The sequence below is a fragment of the Phalacrocorax aristotelis genome, chromosome 3, assembly GCF_949628215.1.
Source record: "Phalacrocorax aristotelis chromosome 3, bGulAri2.1, whole genome shotgun sequence".
NCBI classification, from domain to species: Eukaryota; Metazoa; Chordata; class Aves; order Suliformes; family Phalacrocoracidae; genus Phalacrocorax; species Phalacrocorax aristotelis.
The window spans coordinates 91,867,203-91,890,839 of record NC_134278.1 but is presented as its reverse complement, the minus strand read 5'-3'; the positions used below and the strand labels follow the sequence as shown (position 1 = coordinate 91,890,839).

Sequence of the window (23,637 nt, the reverse complement as noted above, 5' to 3'; positions counted from 1 at the left end):
CAGGAGGACACCTTTTTTTCAGTTGTGCTACCTATGCAACAAGTATACAGCGTGAGACTTTTTTTTCCCCGTAATGTAGGAAGTAGAAGAATTTCTGCTAGAAATACAAATTTACCAATACAAGTAAGCAATTGAATTGCTCCCCTACGTTCACAACATTAGCCTTCATAAGAAAGGAGCAGCACGCACCACTGCTGTGTAGCGATGCCCCTGCTGTTAACCACTGTAGTGTTGTAAAGGGGCAAGGTAGCACAGGGGCTGCAAGTGACAAAGTGACAAGAAATCCACTTTTGTGTTCAGCTGTAACTTGTGCTCTACCAGAGCGTACTCTACCAGGAGTACGTTGAGAGTCGTGGGTCACCTTTAACAAGTAATTTTCTTCTGCACGCGTCAATATTATCTCCCATGGAAAAATGTGAAACATTTATAAATACCTTTATGGAAAGGCAAAAGCAGACATTCTCGATCAGGCAGGAAGCAAAGGGTTCTTTAAAACTGTTTAATTACATGTTTCGGGTAAGCATAGACAATACAGGAGATTTACCACACTCTTAGGTATTTCCATTCTTTTCTCTAGGCTTGAACTATTCATTAAGGATGTCTTTCAGTCAACATCCTTGCTCAATCACTTTTGCTGCAAAGAAGGGTGCTGGAATAGGACTATTGCAGGAAACTTCATTCCATCAAGGCATGATTTTCTGTGGGCTTTTTTTCTCCTTTAATAACCACCTACTAGTTGTTGAAGATATTCGGAGAGAACCCTGCCTTCCAAGATGCCCTGAAGAATGTACTGAAACCAAACGGTTGGAGTCCTAGAAATGCTGAAGCCCTAGAAATACTTCAATCAATACCAATATGTATGTTGTAGAGCTGAAATTCTCTTTTTCATTGGCACTGTGCCACTGATGCCTGGCTTGTGTCCGGACACTTCTACATCAGTTTTGTTTTCTTCTTCTTTCATTAGCCTTTGGTCTTCTTCCCCCATTTTCTTTCGTTGCTGCGCTGCTTCTCTTTTATTTTTCTCCCTTTCTGCTACCTGTTGTTGTCTGCAATTAAAGAAAATGTGAACTGCTAAAGAACACGAGTCCAATTTTCAGCATACTTTAAGTTCCTGTCAGAAATGGGTTATAATTAATAATTTGCCCAAATATTTTGCAATCTAAAAGCCACTCAGTTCTCAAGGATTCAGTGTGTCAGGGAGAACGTAGGACAGTTGTAAGGCCCAGAGCTATTTAGACAAATCTAATGCTTCAAGCAACAATACTAGCTGTCTTTTTCAAAATCAGACCAAAACAATTTGACTTGCCTAGGACATTGGCTTGTGTCCCTCCTTCCCCTCAGCAGAGGCATCAGAAGCTATCCTCTTTGTAATGCAAGTACTACAAACATTTTCTTCATGATCAGATGAGGTGACAACTTCTAATGTTCCTTTTCATGTATTCAGCATCTGTGTTGTATTCTATTGCTCAGTACAGATAGAAACAATAGCCTTTAAGGAAAAAAAAATTAAAGTCTACAGTTGTGTATCCTTTTAGCATTATTTCTTATCACTGCTATAAAACCCCAGACATCATTACCTGCTAGCTCAGAGAATCTGTCGACAGAAATAGGTTTCTAATTTCAACAAATACATGGCTGACTAGAGCAAAGGAAAAAAGTAACCCCCAAATCCACTTGTTTTATTCCCCACTTCAGCTAGAACACATCACTGAGTGGCGCTGGGGCAACAACTGGATCCATACTCCAAGTGGCACGTTACAGCTCTCTCCTCGATTGCATAAGTAGTAACAGAATGATGTTAGGAGGTCGCTCCGGCTTCGCATTCAGTTTATTAGATTAGAAAAATCTGTCAAGCTGCTTGCAAGAGGGCTTAAAAATAAAAATGAAGCTTCATTAGTTTGAAAAGGTGAAATTTAACACAGATTCCGTAAGAATAAAGATGTGCTTATTAAAAGAGAATCAAGAATTCTCATTGACAAGGCCGTAAGGAGTTAACTTTCAACATGCCTAAACTACCCGTGCGCATCCACATAAGTGTGTAAAATGCAGAGAATTAAAAGCTGTCATCATTGGATGCAGCCGTGTCTGGTAGATGCCAACTATGGACAAACTGGGCACACAAAACTTAGAAGTATTTGAGGTACAAAGGCTTCATGTTATCTTTGGACTGGGCAGGACAGGAGAGGGACTGCACTTATTCAGTACCTTCACGGTTTCCCTTCATTGATTATTAATGGCCAGAAGTTTCCCTATGCTCTGTTAAGCTGCTCTGCTGTCTGTCATGGAAGAATGAAATTAGTAATTTGCATCAGGATCTACCTCCCAAGTTAACGGAATTCCCAACGGTGTTTTTGAGGTGATGTCCCACTGTTGTACATTCCACCAGAAGGCCAGGTAGGTGACAGTGCTGTCAGTCTAGCATATGCAGAGTAATAATGTTTGCCACTTTACAGTAGCAGATTTTTGTATGTTCCCTGCACCTCTGAACTGATGCAGAAAGGAAGACGGTATATGCGCACTAGCCTGCATGTAAAGGCAGCGGTATTCCAAAAAGCCACATGAGGCGTTAAGCAGTGCTGCTATTCATTTGCAATTCTGAAGCGAGGACAGTCACAGCAGATCATGTTTCTGCCCCACCCTATAAACTGCACAACACACAACTCCTCTGCACAGAGAGGTGGTTTCCATGCACTCCGCTGGCTGAGTAATTTTATTGGACTCCAGTAGCATCCAAATGAGAGGAGACCTTCACATTACCTCAGACAGAGGAACTGAAGTCACTGAAAAATAAATACAAGCAATAAATACAACCACAAAGTGATTACCTTTTCACTGCTCTTTTACTTGGTCATTATTCCAAACATTGATCTCTATTCCAAACTTCCTATGCGTATTCAACATAAAGCTACGACCTTTCAGGCTCAGAAAAGGTTTCGTTTCTCAATAAAGAGGCACCTATGATGAACTACAGCCACAGGTGACTCATTCTTTCTGGGTTCCAAAGCAAGAATTTGAGCGGAGTTTGGATGGAATGATGCAAGCTGTTTAAACCAGGGAAGTATTCATTCCTGATGTCAGCCTTGCTTTGCATTCCTAACACAATTTATGCCCGGAAAAACCCAACTCACTGGTTAACAGAACACTAATTATAATCACTGTTAGCACACTCTTAGCAGACCTTCTTATTCCAGCGTGTTTTTACTTACTGTAGACCTACTGAATAACTGTAAGAAGAACGACTTCATACTATTCTTTTACTTCAACACGATTATAAATGCACAAAAAACATTTTCACACACGAGACATTTTATACAGTGCTGCTTATTCAGCCAAAGAGCATTTAGCTTGACTGTTCCTGTTGGGAAAAAAAATAAATTCGTTGGCATTTAGACAGTCTAAAGGTGCAGATAGGTATCTACAATTTGCAGAAGCAACCAAGTTCTAACTAACTTCAATTAACTGAAAATCCAGTTTAAAGGAAAATCCATTTTATCGTCCACTATGTTGATCACTGCCTGGAAAATTTGGGTGCATCTCAGCCCAGAATCTGCTGGGGAGTGGGGAAGAAAGAGACTACAGGAACTTTGCAGGCACTAGTAGCCTACTGCTCAGCACTGTCTTCCAGAACGCTTTGGTTTCCAGGAAGCCGTATTGGGCTTATTTCAACTGCTACACATAAATACCAAGCCACCAGAGAAAAGGTCACAGGATATAGTCTTCCCTGTTACTTAACGGAACACAGCCCTCCATTTCTACACAAAAATGATTCCAGTCTAAGACACTTCCAGATATTAACTGAGCACCAATAGGTACCCAGACACAGGCAGCTAAGGGAGATCCTTACTTTTTCTGCACATGGATTTCATTCTCAATAAGCACTGCTGGAGTACAGTCAGCATTAAAACGGCTGAAGGCTCAAAAAAGCATGTATTTTTGTTCTTAAAAACTAGGATCACAGAAACATCTCCTGTGTCTAGTTTAAACGAGTTGAAGATGTTGTTGTGTCAGCTTGAGGGTTTCTAATGTTATTTTTAACTCTTTCAGAGGGAAATGAGCACGCACATGTCGCCCTCCGTGAGCGAGGATGCCGTGCCCAGGCTGAAGCCCGCGCTAACCTCGAAGCTTGCATGCCGGAGTTGAGCACAGAGAGGCGTCACCCTGTGAAGGCTTGGTGTGTTGTAGCAGCTGGTGCTGTGAGGTCTGGCGGCTGGCAGCAGGGGGGAAGCGGCTGCTGGGGGGTTCCCTCATTTGCATAGCCCAGCCCCCTCCGCGTGCATCGGAACGCCTGGGTCCCCCCTGTGGCAGTTTTTGACCGGTCCCTGCCAGTTGGGTCAACGGACCCAGCGCAGGCGGCGGATCCCGCTGGGGCTCCTCTGCCTGGGGTAAATCCCTTGGTATTTGTGATTCAGAAGAGGTGAAAACCGAATCTACGGGTCTCCTTAGACAACCTTCAGGAGCTGTGGGCTGCAGATGGGGGGGCGCCCCCCTTGTCTGCTCCAGTGACTGGTCCCATTGCTGGTCAGAAGTGGAACAGCTTGAACAGGTGAATCTGCCATTTCTCTCCTGGCCGTTGTGGGAGCTGTTTCGGGGGTGAGGGAGTACCTTGAACTCACTGGTTATATTGACGAACTCTCGGTTGCCTAAATATGGGACCGAGGCTGGCTCAGACATGGGTGTCTACATTAGAGACATCCATGCTTAGTCAGATGAATCCCACCCCAATCTCCTGTGCTCCTCATCAGGTCTATGACAGCTCTGCTGTTAGCCTTTACTGAAGCCAAGTACGGTTTCTGTCTCTTTTCTTTTTCTTTTCTTTTTTTGTTTTGTTTTGTTTTGTTTTGTTTTGTTTTTGTTTTTGTTTTGTTTAACAGAAAGGAAACCCAGTCTTAGACATTCATTTGCGGAAGAAAGTTTGTGTTTGAAGATCACGCTTGGATCTTCAAGTAAGTCTAATTAGATGCCTCTTCCTCTCCTGTTCATCCCTCATAGGCTTGGGCACTGTCCGTTTGTCCTGTTTCTGAGGACCGCTGCCCAAGGCACCTAGCATTGCACATGGACAGCCTGTATCTCCCGTTGCACCGTGAATTTTGTTAGCAGGAGTGAAGAATTTTTAGGGTATAAGCTAACTGAATTGCACTGAAGTGAAAAAAGTGCTGTATAACTTCCAAGAGATAAGAACGGAATACAATTGGAAGACAAATATTTTCAGCAAAAGATGCTGAAAAAGCATCTTTGAAAAATTATGAGCATAGCGCTATCGTTTTTTATTTAGGATTTTTATATGTTTTAGATTTAGAGTTTGAATTTCAACAAATTGAGTTGAATTGGTGTGGATAACATATTCAAAGGGCCACGTATTTCTTTCAAAGAAGAATAAACAAAGTAGCACCTGCAAAGACTGTTTTGGCTTTCAAGTGTTTTTGTATTTTTGAACCCAAATCTGCAAGTTCCTGTTAAATTAAAGTGTTCTAGAAAAATGTCACAGATTGTATGATCCACCCTTTCTAAAAATTATTGTTGATGTTGCTTGGTTGGGCTGAGGCCCCTCAAGATATATATCTCCTTTTGTTCAGAAGACTCTCGGGCTGCAGCAGGCACCCAGACATCACAGAGATAATAGAGGATCCCGAAAAGAAGTCAGCAAGTTACAAAGGAGGAATGGGCAAGTAAAAGGCGAAAGCCTGAATCCCATCTGTCCTAAGCAATGATCTGCTCAGCTCTGGGCTGGTGGCACAGGCCACCTACAATTCAGGGTCTCGGGCACAAATCTTGCGCACTTAGGTGCTTATGTCCTTCCTCACAAAGGAAAAGAACATTAAAAGGAGATGCCTGTTACTTAGTTCAGTAAAGGGAAAAGAAACTTCTCCTTAGGTCTGTTTGCCTCTTTTGGAGGCTGGACTTGAGCACAAAGGAGACGAGTGCCCTAGCAGCAGGCCGCTGAGCAGGCTGAGGGGATGCAGGGAGTCTGCTCCCAGGGAAGCTCTTCCACTTTGTATAATCTAGTTACTCTTGTACTGGGGGTTTGAAGCCAAGTACCCAGCAGGCACACCATAACTCTTCTCTCTCTCTCTCTCTCTCTCTCTGGCCCATTAATTGTCCTGATACCACTCCAGATCTCCTGAAAGTGGGACGCCAACTGTTAAAGGGAGATTCTCGCCTCAGGACGCCTGCAACCTCAAGCTCAGCCTCGCGCGTGGTCCGTGAGAAAGCCACGGCTCCAACTGCAAATCTGAGTAAGTAGGGGATGCAGATATGGGACTTTTGCAGGGAGCGCCTCAGCCGCTGGGCTGTTGGACAAGGTGAGACCTGTGCCAGCCAATTCACCTTTTAGTGCCAAATGCCTTTTGATAGAGATGCAGGTCTCCTGGGGACTGTGGGGACATGCTCCTCCTCCATCTGGAAAAGGTGGCTGAGCTCCTGGTGTAAGAAGGGCACTGAGGTTTAGAGGTCAGAGTTGAGGCAGGTATGGAAGATGGCAAGAGCTGTGATCTTTAGTAAAAAAAAAAAAAGTCTTTTTTATATTTAAGAAGCTTTTTTTCTCTCTTCTGCTCATTCGTTATGGAATATGAGTCAAATAAGAGAAACCGATGCTACACACACTGCACGCTCTTAAGTATCTGTTTTAAAATATGTGTGAGGTCAAGCTGGAGCAGGCTTTGCAATTTGTGTATCTACTGCAGCAAATGTTCTGCTCTTTCTGGCTGTTTTCCATGGTTTTCAGCCCACTTCACCTGTACGGAAGGAAATACTGTGCCTATGGAAAGGCCATTATAAATCTTCTCTTAGGAGATTTTTTTTTTTCTTGGTGCTCTGCTTGTAATTTACAATCTGTATTATTTATGCCAATGTTGAAAATAGTTTTCTGATGCCCTGGTTAAAATATTCTGAACATCCTCCAGCTACATTCTACTATGAGCACTTCCACCAAACATCCGTTTTTATTTAAAGTAATTTTTCATGACATAACATGCATCATAGCCAGAATCCTGTGTTGCTGTTCAATGGTTTTCTTTACAGTTTTCCAGCTGTATTCCTCCTCCCCATGATAGAGTGTTGCCAGACTGATTAGAATACACAAATTGTATTCCCTTAATCTTCCTTCATAAACAGTGCCCTGTAATCCTGTCATCATTGTTGTTGACCAAATCAAAACATTAAAGAAAGCCTTTCTCTCAGGCTGAACAAAGACAATCTTCAATCTAAAATATTTAGAATGCTTAGAGATATTTTAAGGCTTTAATTAATGTACTTAATTTAATTCAATAAATTTTAAATTTATTTTTAAATTTTAAAATTTATATTTTAAATTTATTTAATTAAATCAATTTATTTAATTTTATTTTTTAAATGTAATTTTTTTAAAATTAAAAAACGGAAAGGATTTAGTTTTAATTAGGAATTAGTTAAATTAAAGCAATAAAAATATCAAAAGACTTGTACCCCTTTTTTAAAAGAAGAAAGGAATTTGACAGTTTTCAAAATTAAAGCATCATTTCAGACAGAAAGTAGAAAATTCTGTTTTTCCATTATCTGGCCATGTTTGAATTAAAATCAGAAATAGTTTCAGTGCTCTCTGAACTTTGTATTTTGGTGACCAAATCAGTCAGAAATTTTTTTTTTGTGCTTTAGAGTGACATCTTTTAATCCTTTTTGAGCAGTGTTGAGTGGATATGTCTCTATATTCCTTCTGTTTATATATCTGTATTTGTATGCAGGCATAGAAAGCTAAGGGAATGTCTTTATCTTAGCCATGCAAATCTGACTGATTTGGTTTCACTGTGGTATATGGACATTGGGGAAGTTGGTGGTTAATGGGCTCAACAGTGGAAACTCAGCCATAAACAACTAAGCAGGACCTTGCAGATAGCGGTGGCATTTTGAACATTTGCTTGCTTTTACGTACCTAGCTATATAAATCCTGGGGAAGCTGTGTTTTAGATGCCTTCAATCTCTTTTGGTCCTCACCTGTCGTTATGATTCCGAGATTAGGAAGAGCCTGGAAGAAGGGGGAAATGCATGCCCAGTCCCTGTTCCAATAAATAAACCACAATTATGAAAAGAAAATAAAACCCAGCATCTGATAGAGCAACTGGACAGAGGTTGCCCAACTTTGCCCAAAACTCTAGATTGTAGAACTTACTTTTCTCAGGTGTGTTGGGTGCAGGGGTTAGGCAGGGTCTCCTGATGGAGGCAGGGGAGCTGTGGGAAATTCAGGCCTGTTTGGATTCCACTATGTATGTAGCAACGGGTGACAAAGACGTGCAGGCACCCTAAACTGGGTGAATCTGTGGAGGAGCTGGAGAAGGCCCTGATAAGCTGAGAGGACAGGAACCCCATCTCCTCCCCTGGTTCTTACAGCTGGACGCAGTGCGTGTCCCAGGTGGTGTGATGGGGAGATGATGTGCAGCCTCCTCCCAGTTCAAAGCTAAATCTGGCCCTGCAAATCCCAGGTGGATCCTTTCTCCAGTAAAGCAGAGAGCAGAAGAGAGCTTTGCTTGGGCTGCTTTTGTGTGGACCCTGATGTCTTTTGTGTAGTGTGAAACACCCACCCTGGTCTTTGGAGAGGAGCCAGGCACCGAGCTCTTTTAAAGCTGACCTGCTTCTAGGCATGCCCAGAAACAAGAGTTTCACATAGCTGAGACACTCTGCTGATTGAGAGTGGGATTTCTCAAGTGAGGTGGCAGATAGGGAGAGTGCTACTTCCAAAATTCCCCCCGTGGAGCTGGGGCCCTGGCATCCTTTCATAAATCCTGCTCCAGCCGCTGCAAGGTGGACATCGCTTCCCCAAGGAGCTTGAAATATATTACTTTTAATGTGTTGTAACAAAACAGTAGATGTACCTTATAATACCGTATCTTAGGTGTACTGTTATGTAAGCTGTGTTTAAAGGAAATGAAAATTCTGCAGAGTTTGTTTTGTATTTTATTTGGATTACAAGCCTCGTCTTGCTTCCATGTTGAGGCATTTCATTACAGGTCGTCTGTTCCTCCCTTCTGAAATTCTCTAAGTAATAGGAAGTTGTTGGCTTTCGAAGTCTGGGCACCTGGCACGCTGTGAGTCTTTGCTCAAGTTGGCAGAATACGGTGTGACCGCAAACCCTCAAGGATTAATAGGCTGAAAAAGCACAGGCTTCATGTCTGTCCTTAGTGTTCCTTAATGCTAAGAGTGCTACTGGGGGGAAAAACAAGCAAATGACAGCAGTCGTAACTTGACATTCATTGCTTTGAGACCCACCTTGTCTTTCTTTATAACTATAGAAATATAGTTTAGGCAACCTATCAATATACTGGGTAGGGTTTTACTGTTCGTTTCAGTAGATGGCACTTGATCTCTATTAGTTTTTTGTAATAATTTCAAGGTGTGCGGTTTTCTCTTCCCTGTTGAAAACATGTAAAACTGATTTAAAAATTTTTATGCACATTATAATGAAAACCATGTGCCTTATATTAAGGGTGATTGTGCAAAAGCTTTCAGCTGAATCAGGTTTAGTATGTGATTTCATGCGTTTGCATATATGCTGTGGACACATACCTGCAGCATTTGCTGCTGTGAATGCATGCCTGCGGGGTTTGTTGCTGTGCACCAGCCAGCCTCTCTCCTCCTTGTGCATTGGACCCAGATTTAGGAGATGTGTTGAAGAGGCCTCTGAAAGCCCTTTGTTAAACTTCTGCCGCCAACATAACGGGACGGCTGGGATGTTGACCTAGTCTATGACGGAGTTCACTCCCTTTCTGTGTCCTGTTAAGTCATCCCTGCCAAAGATGATGTTTTCTAGCTTCTAAAAGTACTTCTGACCAGCCTATTCATTTCTATTCAAGCACACCAGGTAGTACTGCCAGGCATATGAGAAAACTCCTGAGGTGACACCACATGCTTCCTTATTAAAGACTTGTCCGTAGGTGGATTTACACATCACAGAGGTTTTTCCAAAACTGTCATACACAAGTTGAGTATCATGTTATACATCTATTGGTATTTCTTGAACCTCCAGTCTCAATGTTTCTAATGAGGTTGGAGTAGCAAAGTAGCATCCTTCCATCTCTGACCGAAAGAGCCTTTTGGTTTGAACAGAAAGATAAGTTGTCCAGACTGTTCTCTTCTCCGTGAACATGTGTTCCCCCAACAAAGGTCATTTCGGGATGAGAAGGGAAAATTGCTGGGAGCTGTTCTAAAGTGGTGTTAGAAGAGCTCAAACTGCATATAGAATCACAAAAAATAATTAGGTCAGGCGAATTTCCGTACGAAGAATCTCTGTAAGGTATATAAAGCAGGAAAAAAAACCCCACCTTGTAATGCTCTTTGTCTGTTCCAACATCTGCTCGTGGCTGCTCTGCAAATCCATGAATTAAAAACAATGAAGAAAAATGCTGGCTCAGGATACAGTGATATGCAGAGTCTACATGATGGCTCTCAGCCAATCTCAGTAATTAGTTTGTAGTGACTGTTTTTAGAGATGAGCTTGACTGACTGCGGTTTCACAGCATGCACAAGCCACATTCCATATTTATTTTGAGATCTGCAGTGCTTATACTTTGCATGAATGCAGTTCAGATCACTACCAAAGCTATAGTATTTAGATGAGATTGGAAAACTGCTTAATGAGATAAATTTTGATTATTTGATAACAAACTTTCTTCCAAAGTAAGAAAAGCAGGTGACCTAGATGAGCAAAAATCAAGATACATAATTAGTTTAGATCACACAACCAGCAGTATGAACTGAGGGGTTCAAGTAAAATCAAGTTTAGTTCTAAATGCAGGGAAGCAGGATCTGCGTTGAAGTTCTTCCCCAAAGTCTTCTGCCTGGTATTGAGCTGGAAGTCTCCTCACCCAGCAGGTTTGAACAGTTGATGGTCACCCACACTGAAAGTTTTGCTCCACGTCTTCTCTGACTGCATGTCTGCCAGCTGCCAATTTATCAGCTGTTACTGCGCTGTGCAATCAGCTGCAACATGATTAACAGATCTGTCTGATGAGAGAGCACAGGCAAGCAGTCAGGTAGATGTCCACCCAAGAGTGATAAGTGATAGCTTCTTTGGCCAGCGCAGTGGGATAGGGGAGGGGATGCTGATGCCAGGCATTGCTGTGCTCAGGTTCTCACTGTCATTCTGGGAGCACAACTTGCAAGTCTGAGCTTGATGACTAAACTGCATATAAAATAAGAGGGGGTGGTTAGGTACTACAATCCAAGATTCACAGCAGAGAGCATGCCAGGCAGGAACGCACCTCTCCCAGTCCACAGGAGAGGCCAGAGAGGCGTGCCCGTCTCCCAGATTTGGCCACCTACTTGTACCCTGCTTGCGCCCATGCACGTGCCTCACATTCACTCTGAACCTCTGTACCAGAGCCAGACCACCTCTGTGAGTGCCAGCAACCAGCACGTTTCATTGCTTTGAACTATGGCCAGCACTGGTGCTACCACCCACCCTGTTTTGTGTGGCAGCTGAGCAAGTAGAGCTCGGGGAAAAGATCTGAGTTCAGTGCCCTCCTTAGACCAAAGGAGTTCAAATCCACACCTCTCACAAGAGTTCTCAACCACTGCAACCTACAGAGCATCATCAGCTTCCTCCAATGGCTTTAGACCTCGTGGTAGTAGAGGGTATCTGTCGGACATGGGCAGCGGCAGAGCACGTGGGAGCAGCTTCTCTGTCACACAAAGAATAGAGCAGTCTACGTGGAGGAGAGTCCTGATCCTTGCTCCCAGGATTATATCTGCATTTACGCAGTTACTGTTGGATGTGAAATTTATAGCAAAGTGCAAGGCAAGAGTCTCATGTATAGTAATAGTAAATCGCATAGTAAGTCAAAGGCCAGGGGCTGGAACAAAAACACGCTGTCAGCTGAGCTTGACACTGTGAATTGAGTACATTCCCTGCTGGCAGCCTTTGCCCTCAACATGGGTCATTTTTTAAAGGGTGTTATCTGAAGAAAAGCCGGAAATGCTGAAGCAAGACTTCATCACTTCTGAGCAGCTTCTTTTTCTTACATTTGTTCGTGCATGTGAGCAGTCTGGTTTTCTTTCCTAGATTGCTTGTGGTGTACAAAAACAATCTTGCAGGAACAACCCCGTATTAAATAGAAAAGAAGTAGCATTAATGTTTCCTGGAAATATTACTGCTTACGCTGTGAAAGATTGAAACTGGAGATGTAGCTGTGAGTTAAAAGTTTTAAGATAAATTAAACTTAGTCTTTTAAAAATACAGATTCTTTCAATAAAGGGCATTACAACTGAATTATCTCTACTTTTCCAGCTGTTTCTAATGGCTTTGCTGGAAGTTCTTATGCAGTCAGGCCCCCTCTCTTCCCTTGGGGTCTCTAAATAAAGCTATCTACAGGGACAGCATGCTACTTATTCCTCTAGCAGCTGCACTGGAGTGGTGAACTTATTTTGCGTTTTCGTCTCTTTGCTGTGTAACAGGATGCTTTTAAAGGCACGGAAGCTCAGCAAATTGAAGTGTTTTACATTCTGAGGACAAGCTGTCTCTGTCAGCGCTGTTTCATTTACAGCTCTGATTCACTGGGTGACTATATGCAAACCTAGCATCAAGAATGATTTTTATATCTATATATACACACACATAGATATTTATTAAGAGGTCATGTTTATGGAGTCAGAAGATAGGTAGTTCTGTGGTTTCTATATTTTGGCAGCTATGAAAGAGTGGTGAAGTTGCAAATAAGAAAGACTTACACAAAAAGACTAAATTAGCTTAAAAGATTTACTAAACTCAGGTGCATCCTGAGTTTTAGGAATCCAGTTCTGCTCAGCTGTCAGTGTTCCTGTCACAGGTATTACTGACACTTCTTCCTTTTTTCTATGTTGTAACCTTACCATTTAGATAGCACATGGACAATCAAATGCACACAAGAAAGTTTGAGCTTTATTCTTATAGAAGGAAAAATATTACATGCTCAAGTGCAAGCAAAATTTGACTTTTGAGGCCAGAAGACCATGCCACAGGGTATCCAACCATCTGTAATGGCTATAAATAGCAGACTGGGATGCTATACTCCAGGCATGCATGTATGGTTATTGTGTGGATCTGTGTAAGAAATGTATATACTGGCTCCATATACATAAGTACGTATGTGATGTGGTTGCATACTGTCCTGGCAGACCAAGTATACCTAAGCTGTTCTACCTTGCCCAGCCAATTGCAGTGCTGTGGCAGGACGGTGTTAGCTCCCTAAGCAGTGGTCCTCCAACCCATGGGGCCGATGTGCACACACGTCTGACGTACCGTCACTGCCTTTTCTGCCTCTGCCTGGGTTGTGCCAGCTGGCACTGCCTGCACTCCTCGTCATGGGCAGCACAGCATGCAGTCGTGGGGTTGCAGGCTCCCCTCTCCCCTCCATGTCAGCTAGAGCTAGGTGACTGTAGTGGTGCTGTCAGGGCAGCAAGGAGGCTAAAAGGCAGTGCAGAAAGCATGATGCTGTTTGCAGCACTCTCTTAGCTCAGTGCCGTTGCCCACTGAGCAATGAAGTGCAGGGACAGCACTTGGTACTGCACTATTTCACTCCAGTGTCTTGCAGGCAAGAAGCAATCCTGGAAAACGTTGCATTACTTTGTTGGCCATCACTGTGTTGTTCTTCCCGTTGCACAGAGCGGTGCACAGCTCTGCTCCTAGGGAGTGGGTGTGCTGCTGCTTGTAGCCTGCTGCAAGGTGGGCTGGGGCCAGAGTGACGGGCCTCTCAGTGTTGGATGCCACTACGCGTGGCATGAGCGTTTCCGTCAGAGCATAGTGCCAAGTTGTCTTGCCTGCCAGCACTGTGACACTGAGTGGCTGCAGCATGGAAATATATGTATGAATGAATTTCAACTGAGATACCGCTTAAGCTGATGACTCAATATGTGGTATCCTTTGTGGGAAATGGTGGGTAAGACAATCCTCTTAGTCAGGGGAGTCTCAGATCAGGGCAAAACAAGTGTTATAGCCAGTTCAGACAAAAGAAATGGTTTTTGAGAAATGGCAGCCTCTTTCATGGTTAATGCTGCTTAGGTGGGTTGTTCTGGGACTTAGATGTGTGAGCTTTCGCAATCACATTGTCACAGCGACAAACCTAGTCAACTGGGGTACAAGCCGTGCACATCACCATCAGTTCTGCAAAGGATTTAAGAAAGACTGTGCAGCTGAAGGTTTATCCACCCCAGTGGGGGATGATGGTATCTGCAGATGCATCATGGAAAATATAGCAAAAATGGGGTTCATGGTAAGTCTGCAGCTGCTGGCTGGGGGTGTCTGTGCGTGAGACGGTGCCCAGAAATTCTCAGGTGAGAGATGCTCCCCCCGACCAGCTGTTTAAAGGATGAGGGAAAGTTATTTCCATTCCCTCAGATTAAAGTCATCGTACAATATTGTGGCTTTGCAGTGTAAGGCCCAGATATGGTTTTGGACATCTGCCATTTGAGTGACAGACTGAAAAAGATCCTAACTTTAGGGTGGGTATTTTTCCAGGTGATAAGACTTTCTTAGTAGCTCTACCTACTACTGTTTGTAGCAAAATGAAAGCGGTTTTCCCTGTACATGCCAGGGCTTGGGAAATAAAAGCTGTGATCCATAGAAAGTCAGAAATCAGGTAGATGGCTTAACACCCCAGAAGCACTTGAGAGCCATGCGTGATTATTGGATTGATTTAAGGCTATTAGAACTGCTTTACTGTCCTTCTGTGTGCCACGAGAACCTGCATATGTGTGTACATATGCAGACACATATACCCTATTAGCCTATACACATTTATATGTACATATGCATGTATGTGTACATCGTCTCAGAAACCAAAATGGAAGCGGCTTTTCCCCCAGCGCGTAGTGTTTTCATATGGTTTAAAGCAAGCGAAATCTGCAGTTACAGTTGTGTGCTGCTGCAGGAGCCGTGTGAGCAGCCTGATTCTTGTATTGACGGCTGTAAGAAAGCAAACAGGTTGTCACAACAAATGTTCCTAGCCGTGTCCTAAAAGGGCTTCTTTAGTGTGAGGGGTTTGTGTCCAAATGGTTTTTCTCTGCTCTTGTTTAAGTGCCACTTCTGAAGAAATGTTGCAAATCCAGAACAAATCACGTGCTTGACATCAGGGATGTTGGAAAATTCACGCAACTGCTAAAATTCACACAGGATGGGCAAAGGGATGATGCCTGTTGTTCATTGTGATTTTTAAAACAGCCTTTGACTTATGATTTCCACTGTGTTTTTACTCGTCCCTTTTCTTTTCCAGGGGTTAAAACCAATTTTAGCTCTTCAAGCAACACAGGCTGTACCTCAGTGCCTGAAGCCCGTGTGTCGGCTGCTGGAAGCAAAAGGTCTTTTTCTCACAAGTAAGCAAAGCAATTTTTCCTGAAGAGTGAGAGAGTTGCTAGTGCAGAGAGAGACTACTATGTAAGGCCTTGCAGCTAATACATAAAATACCACTAGTGTGAGTTTTGAAACAATTTGGCTAACACTATGCTCTTGGGCAGCACTTACGCTGATGAGAACTGTAATATGAGAAAGGGGAAAAAAAAGCTATATTTTTTGAGACCAAAACATGTCAGTAGGCCAGATCAGCCGACAGGTATTTTTTTGTTGTTTGTTCATAACAAGTATGGGAGATACCCTCAGGTAAGACAGAAAAGACTTCAGCTGGAGTGGAGGAGGAGACAACTGGGTATATGTTGCTTAACAGCAGTACCTCTAAGAAGTTAACCTTAACCTTTTGGTCTTATCACTGTTTTCTCTTTGTAATAAACTGTCAGCTTGGCATGTCCCTTTCCAGGTCATGACCTTATTTTTTGTAGGAAGAAGTAGACAATATTGCCTTTGATGCTTTTGTATTCAACACCCTTGCCCAACCTTTCTGTAACTAAAACTATATGCAAATAAAAAAAAATATATAAATGAGTTATCTATCTAAACAAATCTTTCAAGAAAGATTTCTGTAAGATTTCTCCCTATCATTTGTGAAGTGCAAATCCAGAGAGCTTGTGAATGCAAGGGTGAGGACATTTGGGTGGAGCAGCGCACATTGTGCTCCACCCACAAAATCCCTGCTGGTTACATTTGTTGGAGTAGGTGCAAAGAGTTCAGATTGACAGGACGGGTTTCCTGCCCTTTGTGGAAGTGCTGGCAGGTAGGCCAGGCCGGGACTGGCAGTGGGATACCTCTATGCTTAAGTCACACAGATGTCTCTGAGGTCGGAGTGTGCCCCAGTGCACAGAGATTGGCAGAAGGATGCTTGATGAGCAGTTTCCTATCTGTGTCATGAGACTGTTAGAAAAATAAACATTACCTAAGCACTCTCTAGATTAAATCTAACCAGTAAAGGTACTGGACAGGGGTGTGTGTGTGCGTGTGTGTGTGAAAAATACTAAGTATAATATGAAGCCCTAAAATCACCTTACTTGCAGTAAGATTCTGTATCATTGCATGCATTTCTGTGCATTTAAATGTAACTTTAAATTAGAGCATCCTGACCCACTTAATTAGACAGAAGGCCTCTGTAATAATGCTCCTTCAATTGCATTGCTGCGTTACGCACAGTCTATGTGAATTCTGCCTCACCCAAGAGTTGATGCTGTACTGTACGAAGTGGAAGGAGAGGTCTCCTTTGCGATATGTTCTCTTTTAACTGTTTGACTCAACTTCCTCTGAAAAATCTCAGTGTTGTCACAAACCACAGTCCAGCACTTCATTGTAAAATAATTATAAAATCACCCAAACCACAGCAGTGTGATGAAGGTTTGCAGCAGCCACCTTCCTTATAAACTGTTCCATTTTCAGAGGAGGGACGAAACCAAGTTAGGGAATCTTGAGGAGAGTTCTTGCTTCATAGTGCTGTGGTATTTAAATTTTTATGTTCAAGCCTCTTTGGTTGGCTGGATTTGCCTTCTTCTTTTCTGAAACCAGCCCGTTCATTACAGTTTAGAAGAACCAATTCCATGAGAGGATGTAGGTAGCAGTGTAGCAGTGCAGGAAGACAAACCAAGTGAGCAAGCGAGGAACCCACCTTGGGAAGCTGTGCTCAGAGCACCTCAGTCCTTTGGCAGTTGCCAGCAGCACAGATACCAGTTGCTTTCAAGCCCACAGTCGACAGTCAGGTTATTTAATAAAGAGTGGGAAAAGAAAGGTAGATACGTATGAGGGAAACTGGAAGGAAGGAAGGAAGGAAGGAAGGAAGGAAGAAAAAAATCTGTGGTTTTCTTTGTCTATTTTAATACTATTTCAGCCTGCTCACAGTAGGGTTTGAACTATATCTAAGCAAATGAATGGTCAGGCATTGGAACAGGCTGCCCAGGGAGGTGGTAGAGTCGCCATTCCTGGAGGTACTTAAAAGATGTGTAGATGTGGCACCTCAGGGCATGGTTTAGGAGACTTGGTGATGTTGGGTTGACAGTTGGACTTGATGATCCTAGGGGTCTTTTCCAACCTTAATGATTCTATGGTTCTCTTCTATGATTCTATGAATAGTTGACAGTGGCAGCAGAAGCACCCTCTATGCCAAAGAGAGAAAGGAACAGTGGCTCAAACAAATCGGTTTTCATCACACACTGTGATCCCTCAGGCTGCTTGCCAAGGAGCATGAAAGCAGTCTTAGAGCAAACCTCCACGAGCAGGCATCTCTCTGCAGGTCTGGCCAGGGAAGGCTGAAGCGTGGTTCTTTTGGCACTAGCCCAGGCTGCAGTCCTCTCATTACTTAATGGAGTCAGAGGTTCAGGGAATGTGGATGATCTGGTGGAGTCAGTGGGAACCGTGCTAGCCACAGAGAAACGTGAAAATGGCCACCGTTTCCCTAGATCACATAATTCAGACTGAGAGCCCCACAGTCAGTGAAAGAGTGTGCAGTGGCTGATGACTTCAGGACTTTCTTCCCGGCCACTCACAGTTATCTACCTGTTTTAGTGTGTAGACAACTTTGTGCGTGAAATAAGACACATAATGAGTTGTGTGATAAAGATAATCCAGTATGCTTTAACCATGTTGGTTCTCCTCCAGTTGTGGCCTTCATGGTCAGAATAATGGATCCTTATCCAACAAGTCCAGACCCAGCCCACCTGCTTCCCGTGAAAAGGTCCCTTTGTCAACACTGAGCAAAAACCAGCCGAGTCCTGCGAACACCCGTCAGAATTATGGGGCTTCTTTAGCCAGCAGAAGCAACTCAGGCTCAAACAAAGGAAGTGACAGCAGCCAAGTGACGAGGCAAGTCTTTATTTCAGCATCCTGGTGTTCAGCACACTGACTTACCTTCTCTGCACGCAAATGGGGCATCAGCTGGTTGTCTGGCTTGCCAAAGGGGTCGTGTTGCTCCTCAGCATGGGTGTGACTCTTCATATTGGTGGCTCGACAATCAACAGTGTGCTCTATCCCATGTAAAAGTTTGACTGTTTCAGTACTGTAAAATTCAAGGTTACTTTTAGTCAAAGCGCTTTGTAGCTGGTTTTCACTCCAAGGCAGGCTCCTTTCCGTGGTTTTATGCTGTCAGTTCTCATGTGGCTTTCCTGGTTCTTTCACAGAAAGGTCCTTTCAACTTTGGAGAGAGTTGGGTGGGGTTGTATAGAAAATATTGTATGCTCGGGTGAAAATTCACCCTGCCCGGCCTTAGGTACCTCTGCGTGCAGTTTCCTCTACAGGGAAGAAAACTAATACCTGCGGGAGCGTGCAACACGTATTGCAGAGAAGAAATTGTTGTTTCTCTCCCTCCCTTTCTCTCTCTTTCCTCCCACCCCAGGCAACTCAACAGCCAAGCATGTCAGATACACACCTAAAGCTAGACAGGATTAATGTAGGTTTCAGGGTGCTCGGCTTCTTAACTCACATGTGGAGCTGAACTCAGTCTGTACGCTTCCTTACCTGGCTGTGTCTGCAGCTGGGTGCCCTTGCCAATGGCCCAGCTGCCTGCTCTTGGGCACCGTTTTGGGTGAGGAGATGGCTAGGTGTTTTAAAGTTAAATGTCTCATTTGAGGTAATGGCACTGAAAACAAGTATGATAAATAGTAAATTTTGTACTATAGCCACAAATCAGCCATTTTCTCAAGTACTTTGATTTGCCAGAGGGAGTCACTTGTGTGGACACTGAGGAGCCCAAAATGAGTCAAGCGCCATATCAGTCTATGGGATGTGTTCCTTTTTGCCAGGACTGAAGAACTGTAGGAGTGATGTTATGTGATGGTGTGATGGTTTTTTTCTTTTCAGGCGATCAGGGAAATCTATTTCTTGTGGTCACAATTGCAGCACTAAGGCAGAAAATCCGGAGCGGTATTTGACTCCTCTGCAGCAGAAAGAAGTTACAATACGGCATTTGAAAAAAAAGCTGAAGGAATCCGAGTGCAAAGTTACAGAAAGGTATATTTCACTTCAGAAATAAGACTGGACAAGATTTATTCAGGAGCATTAAGGGATGGGAGTCCTGATCATTTGTACTCTTTTCTTGACCATGTAAAGTTTTCATTAAGAGATTAGAAATATGATCGGGCTGATTAGGTTGTTTTCAGGTATTTAAGGTTTCATTGTGTGCTCAGTGAATATGTACCGTGCACTTTTGTTACAAATATGGCTGTCTCTTTTTCCCTTTTTTTGAACTTTCCCGATAGAAGACTTTCAAAGGATAGTTCTTCACCAGCCTACTTTAGCACTGAGACCTTTTATACATAAAAAAAGTTCCACCTCACTCAGAAAATACGACCAAAAATGTCCCCCTTTTCCCCTAATGAAAGAAAAGCTCTGACACAAGCTAGTGTGCCCGCTTGTGGTTTTGTTGCTTAGATATGGACTTTTTTGCAATAGCACTTTGTATGGATGCTAAGCGAAGAAGCAACAATGTACATTACACAGCAACAGATGTTCTCTCTTTTATTAAAGCTGTGCTCTGAGAACTGGCTTTCCAGCACACACAACCCAAGCGGGCACAACGGGTTGTTTGAATGGAGCCCCAAGGTAGAGTCCCAGGGACCCCTTGGTCCTGCTTTGGGTGGCCCAACATCTGTACCTGTGAGGGCTGGATCTCACGCAGGGGGCCCTTCTCCCCACTTGCTTGCAAGTGAAGGCAGAAGCCTCTGGATCCATGCTGGGCTGGGGGGGTGCAAAGCAAGCCGGGTGCAAAGCAAGCCAGGTGCCTGCAGCCCTGAGCCATCCTGCTGTCTGAGGCCACTGTTGGCTCTGGCTATACGTGACGAGCTGCTGGCAGGCACAGGGGACACATCCAGGCAGCTGTTTGTCATTTCCTCCAGGGTGAGGCAGTAGATGAGATGTCAAGCGCTGTACTGGTTGGACCTAACCCAGAGGCCACCACTTTCACCTCAAAGTGTCCAGGATCACAGCATAGCCCACAAGGCTGCTGGCTGTGTGGCAAGGTTGCTGACTCCAGCTAGGAATCAGCCAGTGTGTCTTGGCAGCCAGCTGACATCTCTGCCAGTTCTCCCAGAGGTGGCAGCAAACGATGCATGGAGGAATTTGCTTCTTCCTTGGAGCATCTTTGCAGCATAGCCACCCCAGTGAGGTGGAGCCTCACGTTGACTCTTTAACTAGGCAGTCACCACAAGTGTTACGATATTTTTATTTTGCTCCAGGGAAAGAGAAATCGAAAAGCTCAAAGCTCAGGTGGAACGTATGAAGGAAGACTGGATCGAAGACGAGTGTAATCATGTGGAGATGGAGCTGAGCCTCTTGGAAGCAAGGAGGGAAATTAAAGAACTCAAGCAAGTTATTGAGAGCATGAAGAACAGCTTGGCTGAGAAAGACAAAAAATTTCAGAAATACTTCCTAGAAATAAGCATTGAGAACAAGAAACTGGAATCTTTGGTGTCGAGCATGGAGATGGCCCTGAAGAGCTCTGTGAGAGATGAGCAGCGCCCGGAGTACACATGTGACTCTGAGGGCAAGCCGTTGTGTACCACGATGCCAGACAGCCCCACCACAGAGGACCAAGCTCTGGAGGAGCTGGCAGATAGTGGGCTGTTTCTTCATGAGGACACAGCTAACGGGACTGATTTATTTGAAGAGAGTTTGACCACCACAACCTCTGAGTTGAGTGAGCCAGCTCCCTCCAATTCTACTGTGAATCAAGAGATGCTTGAAAATGTTCTGGATGAAAAACTAACTTTTTCCCAGGAGGAGGAGGAGAAAGTCAGAAACATGATGGTGGAGCAGACCATCCAGACTGATGTGGTGCCATATAGCCTAGAAGGGGAGCAGTTTATTCAAAACATGTTCAGAGCTCAGAGCTCAAGATGCCTGTCCTCTAAGCCCGCCTTCTTCACTGAAGGAATTGGGTCAATTTCTCTCAAAAGCCTCAGTGATTCTGGTATCGTAGTGGACTTAACTCCAGGTGAGCCAAACTCGACCATCCTTTTGTCTCCTGTGACACCTCCATGCAGGAAGGTGGAGCACGGAGTTAATGAAAACCATTTTGTGAAAGAACTTGATTTTACAGAACCTGATGATGATGAAGTCTTTGGGTACGTCAATACTGTTTCTCAGACAGGAATAAAGAAGAGATACTGGAGCAGCAGACTCGCCAGCGATCTGGCTGTAGCAGCCCCTGTTGTACCAACTATCATGCGGCCTTTCAGTACTCATGGAGCAGGAACAGATCTCATTTACAGTACTAGAGCGTTGTTTTGCAGTTCTGTCCTAGTCCACCGTTTTGCTCTTGACTATTTGATTTGCCCTATAAATCGGTTTGAAAACATGTTACTTGTTTCAGAATGGAAAAGGTAAAGCCTTTCTACAGGATGTTTGTAACTGGCGTTTTTTGAGAGTACTGCTGCCTACAGAAATAGTCCTCCTGCTCCCAGTCACCATGTTCCCCACCCCCCCACCCCACCGCGCTGGTGTCTTTCTGGTGCCAACATATCTGCACAGTGAACATGACCAGGGAGATCAAGGAGAATACAGTGAGTTCTCTTTCATGTTTGTTTGCTGAATGTTAATTTGTTGTTTGTTAAGCTCAATGAGTTTCCCTGGCTGCTTCACTGGGCAAATATACCAGCACTTTGCACTGGCTCAAGAGTAGCGTGAGACGTGCATGGGAGCAAACGGCCAGAGAAAGGTGGGCTATTTCTTTAGGCAGCACTAACCTAAAGCTTTTGTGAAATTACAGTGTTGAGTGACACGGAGGCTTGTTCCCGCTAAGGATATCACACATGTATTCCAGAGAGCATGCTAGTGTTATCCATTCGTTGTCCAAAGAGTCAGTTCAATTTAGAGGTAAACCCCCTATTCCCCAGGCGGTTTCCAGCACATTGTTTGTTCCTGTCTTGTGTAGTGTTCTTCTCAGTTGTACAATTGCTTGAGTGTTTCACTGGTCTTGTGTGTTTACAGGGACTGTAACCAAAAAGGTACTTTGTTGAGAGTCTTGAAACGTGTTAGAAAGATAAGTATAGGTGTAGGTACAATTTGAGTGTTAATGTTGTTTTAAAGTTTTAATGTGTTGGAATGTTGTAGTCATATGAGCCCTTTGAAATGTATTGTGCTTTAGCTTATTGTTTATTTAATTCTTTCATTGTAAATTACCTTTATAATCACAAGTTCAATGAAGCCTGTTAGAAATGGTAAATGTGTGAGTGTTTTATTGTAGCAAAGCCATATAAAATAGCCGGTCTCAGCTGAGCTATTGGGCACAGGCAGAGCTGGCGGAGGCACTGTATCAGGGCATAAGGAACCATCAGGACCCAAAGAAGAGAATTCTGCTGAGAAAAACTTCATTACAGCTCCAAGCATAAGCACTCAGGCAGAGAAAAAGGCTCCAGGTGGTCTGTGGACACACATGCCACCTGCATGACTGCACCCATGCTGAGTTAACAAATGCAAGTGCCTAATCTTTAATTCAATGCAATCTTCCAGAAGCTTGTAACTGCTCATTTCTGTGCTGCCAGGAGAGTGTCAGTCTTCCCGGCATTTAACAGAAGTCCAGAATACCTTGTTTAATTAACCTGAGAGCCATGCAGTCTCAGTGTGCCCACCGAGATGCCACTGTGACCATCAAACCAGAAATTCTTCCTGTCCAAAACTTGAAATCCATGCATAGTTCAGAGGAGGGCAATGCTAACCAACAGGCGACATAGCGGTGTTTGCCTGCCTCCACCCAACCAACCTTTCAACAACACCTCTGGCCGGTTAAACCTCACTGGCTTCCTGTTCTCCCCTCCAGCAAAGCAAGTGTAATATTTCTCTGTGCAACCCAGAGCAGAAGAAGCCTGGTGAAGCCAGACAACGCCATGCACTGCCCTGCCGCTTTGGGGAAGAATGGAGTTATTAGCCACAAGGAAGGAGGAATAGTTGGCCAGCATGTGGGGAGCATTTGCAACACTCAAGAGGGTCACATGCACCAATGCTTACAGAGGCAATTCAGAGACCTTTTGCATCCTTGTAATGCCTGGGTTCTGAATTACTTGTGTTTGCAACAGATTCCCTAGTGTTCATTAAGCATTTCACTGAGGAAGAGGAATCAAACAGGCATGTTGATGTAACACAGGCTCCAAGAGTTCACAAAGATGAGAACACGAGAGCGCCTTGCTTCCTCTGCCAGCAACTTCCTCTTCCACGCTCACCTACCTTGTTGGGTTCCTGCAGGCCACTTGACTTGCCTTATGACACTACTGCAATACATAGTTGCTGCAAAGTCACTTTCAAAAGCTTTTCTTTTAAGTACCTGGGCACAAGGGCCAAAATTA

The 23,637-nt window shown here is 43.8% G+C and overlaps 1 protein-coding gene across 1 annotated transcript in view; it reads left to right on the top strand.

Moving 5' to 3' along the window:
- LOC142055650 (uncharacterized) overlaps positions 1-23,637 on the top strand; it is an 86,454-nt gene that overhangs the window by 23,818 nt on the left and 38,999 nt on the right. Inside the window, 3 exon segments of the mRNA XM_075089766.1 lie at positions 18,112-18,166; positions 19,160-19,309; positions 20,533-20,993. Of these exon segments, the coding sequence (XP_074945867.1) occupies positions 18,112-18,166; positions 19,160-19,309; positions 20,533-20,993 (666 nt within the window).